This window comes from Cygnus atratus, chromosome 1 (assembly GCF_013377495.2).
Source record: "Cygnus atratus isolate AKBS03 ecotype Queensland, Australia chromosome 1, CAtr_DNAZoo_HiC_assembly, whole genome shotgun sequence".
NCBI classification, from domain to species: domain Eukaryota; kingdom Metazoa; phylum Chordata; class Aves; order Anseriformes; family Anatidae; genus Cygnus; species Cygnus atratus.
Genome location: NC_066362.1, coordinates 180,638,981 through 180,648,242, shown reverse-complemented (window position 1 = coordinate 180,648,242; position 9,262 = coordinate 180,638,981). Strand labels below are relative to the sequence as shown.

The 9,262-nt window shown below is 44.4% G+C and overlaps 1 protein-coding gene across 1 annotated transcript; it reads left to right on the top strand.

The window, feature by feature from the left end:
• The first annotated feature begins 372 nt into the window (after nt 1-372).
• On the top strand, nt 373-8,321 carry DLEU7 (deleted in lymphocytic leukemia 7). The gene is made up of 2 exons (XM_035542567.1): nt 373-855; nt 8,115-8,321. The coding sequence occupies exons 1-2, from the start codon at nt 373-375 to the stop codon at nt 8,319-8,321; spliced, it is 690 nt and encodes a 229-aa protein (XP_035398460.1).
• Nucleotides 8,322-9,262: the final 941 nt, after the last annotated feature.

Here is a 9,262-nt window from a genome sequence, read left to right as displayed (position 1 = left end):
TAGCAGATCCATGCTGATCATCCCTGAAACCAGGAGGGGGTTTGAAAGGAAATCTTTTCCTTCTGGCCCTTGCTCCCCTTTTAAATTCCTCATTGAAGCACATTGTAAAATCCTTCAGCACCCAGCTTTATAACGCTGCCTTCAGAGGGCTGAGGCCACACCTTGAACGGGCCAGGCCAGCGGGGAGATTTACGCCGCGCCCCGCTCTGCACCCGGCCAGGGATGCGCAAACCTCCCAAAAACTGCCAAAATGAGCCTAGGGCGGGACAGGACAAGTGGCCACCCACTTCAGGGTGAGAGATAAGGATGAGGGAAGGGGCCAAACAGGGTTTAAAAGGCCACAGCCAGGCCTGGAGCTAGGAGGGGAAGGTGATGGTTGGCCCAGCTGTTCTGCTCGAGTCCCTTGAGCACCAGGCAGGGGCTCTCCACACCCTCCAGCTGGTGTGGGGAGGCAGGGAGGCTGCCACAGCCTCACATCTTCCCCTCAGTCTGTCACAGCCTTCCATGGCCCAAACCAGCAGCACTGGCAGGCCTGGCCCAGCTCGGTACAGCCCAGGAGGGGAGATGGATGTAGCCAGGCTTGGCCAGGCTTGGGAGCTGAAAGAAGAGAGAAGAGTCCTGGGGAAAACTCCAGAGGAAGAAGAGGAGAGTGGAGACCTAACTCCCCTCAGCCCGAGTGAGCCCAGGCCACACATGCTGTCCCAGCCTCGGCTGGTGAGGAACGAGACCCTTCGAGAGATGGCTTTGCGCAGCAAGCTGTCCCGAGTAGTTGAAGCGACTTCCCGGCTCATAGAAGTAGAGCAGACCCTCTTGCTCCCTCTCATACAGCAGCATCCTTTTCCTCTCCACCCAAAAGTAAGTATGGGAGACACAGAAGAAATCTTTTTTTTTTTTTCCCCAAGTTTTTTTTTTTGCAGAAAGGCTGTTGACTGCACTGATAACTGCATGCGCTGGGTCTTGCCATGTGGACTGGAAGAGTTTCATGACAATTAATTCTCATTTAAGCCTATAGCCTTCAATACAGTCAAAAAACTACTGATCGTTCAATATAATTGCATCATGGGGGTCCAAAACACTTCTTGTCAGAATGGAAGTTTGCTTACTTGCTGAGTAGCCTGGAAAGATTACTTAGAGCTTTTTCAAAAGCTAGTTTTAACCTCTTTCCTAAAAGAGCCAAAAACCAACACCACAAGATGCAGCGATGACCAGTATCTTGCAAGTGAAATTACCAACCAGCAGAGCTCATGGCTGTTCCATAATGATACACCATACATGCAGCATGTGAGACCCAATGAACATTTACCTGAAAAAAAAAATCTACAATTTTCTGAAAAATGCAATAATTATGTATATTCACCCAGGAGGAAATTCAAGAAAAAGCCTAGATATGAGCTTGCAAGTGATGGGTTTAGGGGTTAGTTAAGGAGTCTGATGTGTCTCATTTGAAGTCAAATTACTTTGTCATGCCCCAAAACTCTTGCCTTTGGATGAATCTTGAGCGTACCATGTAGAACAAGACGGCAGCTCTTCACCAATTTTTTGGTAGCAGAGGTGCATTCCACAGAAACCCCATTAGTAGTTGGCACCAATTGCTGGGCCAGTTAAGCTACAGATAAACCTATCTTTTACTTTTATGTTAACCTTTCCAGCACAGACCAGCACAGTGTGGAAAGCTGGGGGATAGGGAAGCAGCAAAGAATTAGCCAAAAAGTCTTATCTGGTGGATAAATGTTTGTGAATAAAACTTTGCTATGGCTTCTCAGTTTTGGTGATGAATTTGAGATATTGCCAGACACTGTTTCCACAGGTGCTTGATCAATGTACAGAGTCTGACTGGCTTTGTTGAAAAGCCAGTTTTGTTGTGAAAAATCAAATCCAAGCTATCTCAACTTACTATCCAGCCACCAAGAATCAGAAGCAACCTTTGAAAATGTGGGTCCAAATTGCCTACAGATGGAACGTGTGATATTGGAAGCTGTATATGAGTGAGTTAAAAATCAGCTAAAACTGTTAGATATCCCTCTTCAGAAATGAGGGTACTGTGATAGGTTGGACTTCGGTAAAACCAATTTTCCAGTAAGACTTCTTCATTACTTGTAATTTAAAATAAACAAGACTGATGGCATTTGTTTTTGTACAAACAAATGCTGGATTTATGAAATGCAGCCATCTCAATGAAGATTTTATTTTCTTCCTCTTCTTTCCCAGAATTACTTTAATACTACTTTTGTGAAAGTATGTGCTTAGATACTACTGGGAATACAGTTTACTTTGGATTCTGGTTTTCCTATTCCACTCGAAGTTAAGTTAATTTATATTTTTTTTCACTGAAAACCCATTATCATGACCCATTGAGCTCCAGGACTTTTTCCCCTTCCCTTTTACAATAAGGTTACATCAATTTTGCACTAGGTTTACACAGACTCTGCATTATGGATAACTGACCCCTTAGCTGCGAGTAGTTTCACTACTGTAGATTTGATTTTGAAGCAAATTGGGTTTCAAGGGATCCATTTATATTATAACCTCGTCATAAATTCAGATAAACAAGCCTTTAAAAATAAGCTCTTAGCCAATGAGTTGGCCAGAATCCCTTCAACACGGAAGCCCATGGTAACATATCCTTCTAGTCACTGTTTTTAGAAGGAAAGCTCTGGTTTTATGGCTCAGAGATAATCATGCATGCTAGCAGTCAGTATCTGGTACTTCTTGTTTCTTGATATATTCATGCCTCTTTCTGGGTCTTCTTGACAATCCTGACTTTACTGTTTCTCATTTGTTTTGGGGTTGCTCCTTGGTTGTTTTTTATTGATTTATGGTACTGATATTGGTTTATCAACTGAACTGGTTAAAAAAAATCATTCTATACAATGGCCCCAAAATAGATAGACATAGGTTTGAAAAAACAGAAGACTTAAGGAACTGGAGGAACAACATTTAAATTGCCTATTGCCTGTAAGTATTGGAAATACGGTCTGCTGTGTCCCAGTACATTAGACATTGTTGGTCCTTAGCAATTAAAAGGTGGGCATTCTAATGAAAAGTGACACCTTTTCAAGAATTTGGAGCAAATCCTTTACTAGTGACAGCAAGCATGTCATTACTGATTTTGCATGCAGTACGACCGCGAAGAGTCTGCTTAGCCATGCTGTCTGCGTGAAGATGGGAGGGCAAGAGGTCCCTTTCCCCCTGCCTCGGGACACAGATGACCGCATCGCCCCACTGCCTGACCAGCTCTTTACTGGCATCAGCACCCACGAGGAACTCCTCGTGTCTTCTGCCTCCACAAAGGCTCCCTGTAATAACGTCCACGTTTTCTCTCTTCCGTAATTACACGCTGCCAAGGCGAACAGAACAGCCTTTTTTAACGGAGGGAGAGATTCGGTATTTTAAGCAGCAATTTGAGTGCATTTGAAAAGGAAAAATAAAAGGTAGAAAAGCTTCCCAAAATAGCAGTGTGCGGCTTGCCTTGGCTGTGCTCAGGTGCAGCTATGCATTACTCCAGCTTTTTGATAACATCCTGTCTCCTTCACTGGAGTTACCAAGGGGTCGCTCGAATGGTACTAAATCAGAAATGTGTAGCGGATTGGACTGGGCCAATCTTGATGGCAGCCAGCAGGGAGTGGAATATAAATCATACTAAGAAGTTAAAATAGCTGTCCCATTTGCAAAACAGTCATGGTATTTTCTTTAAAGGGGAAAAGAAAATACTGTCCTTCAGAGGTGCCAGATTGGCAGGGCAGGATAATAAAAAAACTTCTGACTGTGCAAGTTTCTACTGCCCCTGTGCTGCAGTGCTGCTTCTCTGCTGGCTGTGGAAGATGGAGAAGGTCAGGGTGGCAGGCTCTGGGGCAGCATCAGCAGACCTGCACGTTTACCATAATCCCCTTGTCCTAAATGTCACATTGGGGTGAAACAGTGCAGCTGCTGTGAAGTCAGCCCAGTGGCCCTTAGCTTGTACTGGGAGCAAGTTGCTTCACTGGGACTTGAGCAGCGGCGTGAAGGCAGCCCTGCCGAGCTTTCCACAGGCAGGCAGCAGTGCCAGTTGCTCTGTTTTCCTGCTGTATCAAGGACCCATCCCTGGGGAGCAAAAGAGAAACCCCAAGTTCAGTGCAGACCAAACAACAGCACAGCATCAGGCATCGCTGTGTCTGGCCACAGGTGAACCCAGAGGTATCATGCTCCCCGGCAGAGCAGCCAGCAAAGTCTGGTGCAGCTGAGCATCTCTGCACAGCATGAGCACAGGGCTCTTCACCTAGGGGATCTGCATGTTTTGGGGAAGGAACACGGAGGGGATGGCTGTTAATACATGCCATATCTAATGGTACTTAATAAGCTTGTTTTCTGCTTGCTGATTTCCTGATACAAATCAGAGATCGGTTCTCAGTGACTAGTTCTTCCTTATGCGAGAGATCTGAAGACTGATTCATAAATAATGGCTTAGGGGTGACGGAAATGAGATAAATTGCTTTCATTAGAATTCGCATAAAACAGCAGCAGACTCCTCGCTTGCCACCACATATTGAACAAATGTGCCAGCCTGCACGTTTTTCATTTTGCAGTCACTGATATTATGAAGTTGTTCCTGGACCTAATAGCTTTGAGCGTTCATTTTTAAAAGTAATTAATATGAAGGCTGATCCTGGAAAAAATTGCCTCACCCTCCATAAAGTTATTTGCAAGCTGTAGGCATTAATACTCGTTTGTGTGGATATTTTTTTTAAATGCTGACAAATGAACGATCTGAAGTTTTTCAAGTGAGGAATTGCCTCCAAGATCTTTCTGGAAGCTCGGAGGAAATATGCCTAGGCGGTTCCATTTTATTAATACGATAGTGCTGCACTCTGCATGCATCTGCACCTGCTGTGTTAGAGAGAGTCTTTACAACAGCAAACCACAGAATGAACTACACCAGGGGCTTGGGGGATTATTTTTTCTACAGAAATAGTAACTTTACAAGAAATTATTAATGACTCCACCATTTTTTGGTGGTGCATATCTTAGGAGAAATTTTCCAACTGCAACTGTTTTAGAAAACGGGGTGAGAGGTGGGTACCGACGTGAGGTGGGGCTCATCAGTCTCTCAGAGGCTTCCCTGCAACTTTTCTGAGAAGCTCAAGCCGTGTTCCCTTCAGAGTCATCACAGAGAAGGAGTCACTTCCAATTTCATTTCATCCCAAAACAGGCATTGGAGGTCAGATAAACCATTCCTGTCTCTCCCCGCTGACCGTGTGCAGAGTCTCCAGGAAGAAGCTCAGGCTCAGACTTTTTACCCAAGAGACGCTGCAGGAATCACTTTTTCAATGAGAATTTTATTCCTCCAGGATTTGAGCCATCCTGATAAATTATTCCAGAAAAACATAAAATAGGTCAGTGGGGGTGGAGGCACCGAGTTACCAGGAATGGACATTAGGAGCTCTGGCACTCCAGCCCCAGCTCCCAGATTTTGGCCTGCTGACTGTGCAGAGCATCCAGCACCTGGAGCAGGGCACCACTGCTGCCACTCTGTCCTCAGTGGAAATTTTGTCTACCAGGGTGCACGGAGATTAAGCAAAAATGTTGAGGGTTGGCAGCCGGCCAGGGTCTAAAATTTGAGCATGCTAAAGAAAAAGGCAGCTGTCTGTTAGAGCCAGCTGTAGGAGTCTGTTTGATGGGTCAGGCTGGCATTTCAGAATAAAGTAAAAGATGGAAACAAGCAGTTTGTATCTTCTGTAAAGGAGCCTTTATAAGAGCAGCCTCTTCATAAACCTGAAGCAAGTTGGTGGATAGGATCAATTTTATGTTAAGGTTCGAAAATAAAAGTTGGGCCATCAGAAACACCCTGAAACTTCAGCCTACCACTGAGTGACAACTGCATGAAACAAACCCAGAGCAGTGGAAAATTTTAAGCCATAAATTAGAGAGCCTTGAAACCAGTAGGCCCTGCTGTTTTTATTCTGGGGGAGGTTCTTTATTAACTCATCTGTCTAAACATATGGATCTTGACAAACGAAAGCTGCAGGGAGGATCCGCTCCTGTCCTGCAATTGAAAACACTTAAAATCAAATCACTGCAGATATTCCTGTTAGCATCTCCTAAATGGCGAAATACCACACGAACTGCTGCTCTCTATCAGTTCAGCTCACAAGGGCCCTGTTTCCTGAAGTTAAAACGGAAAGAATTTTTAGTCTGAAACTTTTGCTTCAGTTAGTTACAGCCCATTTTCACTGAAAGGAGAGAGATAAGTCAAGTTTTTATTCTCTGTCATGTATCCTATAGCTCCCATGTGCTGGACACCTGCGAAAGCTAGCAAAGCTAGCTTGTTTACTTAGCGCAATTTATTTGACCTTTTAATATATTTGAGTAAGGATTTTATACCTAAGGCAACTTTACAGAACAGATTTGAAAGGTGACCTTCAAAGGAAACATCAAAATCTTTCTGAAAAAGGAAACTTTGGAAATATATGTGAAAAAGGCTGCCTTTTTTTTCAGCTAACCTCCTGACTCAGGACTCCCTGGCTTTTCAGCACAGGGGCGTACCAAAGTGATGAGTTCACCTTGCCCACAGCAGACCCACAAGTGCTGTGGTACAATATCTAAGGGCCCAAGAATGGTGTTGGATGTCTAGTTTAGATATTTCCATGCTGAATGCCTTCTGTTTGCTGGCTGGGGCAGCCATGTGGCACTGTTTTCAATGCTAACCCACATTTTCATCCTCCAACTGCAAATCCTTTTTGCTGCTACCATTATGAAGCTGGGATTGTCTAGGTGAAATGGAGTTCCACCTTCAAAGAAACTGGTTTCTTTGTTTCTTTTAATAACAAAGGTAGACCCACAGTAAGTCTAAACCTGCATAATTTTAAGAAAAACATTAAAACTCAATTTCCTCTCAGATAAAAGCAGAGGCTACTACTGTCTATAAGAGTAAATACGTCAAGTAAAAGGGGTAAGAGGTACCACATGCTATGGGAGAAGGTTCCCTTGTCCCCTACAGTTTGTCCAGACACCTTCATTGTGCGTGGGACTTTGTGAAGGCACAGGCTCTGCCTGAGGCCACATTTGCATGTCCATCTTAGGCTGGCAGAGGCTGATCCTGCTGCCAGAAGATGTTTCATCCTCTTCACCTCCAAATGTTCATTCTCACCATTGAGCTGCTCCTCCCTCCATGCTGACACAGCCGTTTCCTAGATCAAACCAGGCTGCGGAACCATTGTGAGTTAAAACTCTGCTTTTGCCACCTGCTCCTACCCTTTTTAGGCAGGGGTAGGAGTAGATGGGTGTAGGGAGAGATGTTTTTTCTTTTAGCAGATGCGTGGAGTAGTTGTACACCACCTTATAGGGCTCACGAACCTACCTTGGCCCTTCTCAACAGCAGGCAGAAGGTTGTCCCTGCCTGACAAGATCCTACAGCCAGCAGCACTACAGGTCCTTCAGGGGAAAACAGCTCCACTTAGCTTTTTTTCTAAATCAGAGCAGGAAGGGCTTTCCAGGAGTTGCAGAGTGTGATGTTCATTGAAATGGGTAAAGGAATGCATTTGCCCCAGGAAGTGCAGGTGTTCGAGCAGCACTTCTCACACCCTGCTACATTAGAGGGACTGGGAAGCCTTCTTATTTCATCGTGGTGTGCAACTGGCAGGGTCGTCGGGGTCACCTGCCTCACTGGGGATGCCAGCCACCTCTCAGATGGGGTACACCACACAGAAGCGGTGCTTCAGTGAGAGGTGCTGTCACAAAGTGCCCTTGGGAGCCATTGGGGGCTCTCCAGAGACATCTGGGTATTGCATTTTCCTGAGGTCCTACCCTTGCCTGTCAGGTTATGGGGAGCTGAATTGCTGAGGACAGCTACTAAAGCTCTGTCTGGTAGAAACAGAACTAAGAAAAATTTAATTGCTGACGCCTGGGGAAGACAAATGACCCTTAAAAGTGAGTAGGTGAAACTGCTACCTAAGGCTTCCTGCCAAGAGAGTTTGCAGCAGCATTTAATGGTTACACTACATGTATCTCAAAACTAAAGATGTTTCACACTAAATCAGAGATGAACATTCATGGTTAGGAAGTTTGTGCCTAGAAAATCATGCCTAGAAAACTTGGGGGAGCATTATTTTTCACTCACTTCTTTTTGGTTTTGCTTTTAGGACAGCATTGAGTTTAGAAACATCTGTAGTCGTATGGCTTTACAAAGAGAGGGACAGCAATTTGAGAAGGACCTGCATGAAGCACACCAGTGTTTGAAGACCATCATTGAGAAACTCATTTGGTCACTGGCAGTTTTCCCCTCAGAACCTTATATCCCAGTCCGATCTGCTCTGAGACAAATCCTGCAAAATCTCCTGGCAATGTGAAGCAGCAGGCTGTTTGGCCAAGGAACAAGTGATGCATGTGAGCTGTAACAGTCCCATAAAAATAACAGATAACTTGAAAGGTGAATCTTGGGGATCTCACTGTAGCAAGAGTTCCTGCTGACTTCACATCAGTGGAGACTTCCCAATGGATATGACGTTCCTGCAAAGTACTGAATAGCCGTCTTATATCAAACTCATACCCGAGTCATATAAATGGGAGCTGGGAACATCTCCAGAAGTTGCTCTGGAAGATCAGGAATGCGTTCTTAAATAATAAGGTCTCAAAATGAAGACCGAAAGGTAGAGGCTGAGATGACAACCATTAAAAATCTATATTTTCATCACAGCTCAGACAAATGTGTTTCCAAGTTATTATTAATGGAGTGGATGCTTGGTAGAGACAGAGAAAATATAGGGTGTAACTACGGACCCTTTCACAAGAAGGTATACGGCCTGCTTACACTGCAAGTAAAGACAGCCTGCTAAATCTTTATTGCATTTTACCACAGAAAGCCAACAAATCAATGGAAAGGTGAAGGTGTGGTATCTTCCACTGAGAAAAGAAAAAGAAAAAAGAAGAAAAAATATGTGGGACCTATGGGATCAATGCTTTAAAGCCATAAAGGTCTTGGTAGATGATCCAGTGGAGGTGAACGGAAAGCACAGCAAAAGAGGCATTAACACGGTGAAGCAAAGGTATTTATAAACTGAGGTGAAACATTTGTGAAGATTGCTTTGCAGAGCTTTCTCAGCCCCTGTGACTGTGTAGCAGACAGCATATAAATTCTGCCTCTCCTACTGCCAAATCAGGAGGGTTTATGAAGTCACTTACTGCTGTCAAACAGCTGCAGCTGTAATGCTGAAAAGAGGCATTCCCCCCTCTTTCTGCAATAAGATTTAATGTCTGTGTGATTGCTGAGCAGGAATAACGGCTTGTAAAA

Excerpts from the sequence above, each read along its gene's own strand:
- DLEU7 (XM_035542567.1), top strand. The coding sequence starts at position 373 with ATGGTTGGCCCAGCTGTTCTGCTCGAGTCCCTTGAGCACCAGGCAGGG. Across the intron at positions 856-8,114 it reads CTTTTCCTCTCCACCCAAAA|GACAGCATTGAGTTTAGAAA; the intron begins GTAAGTATGGGA and ends TTTTGCTTTTAG.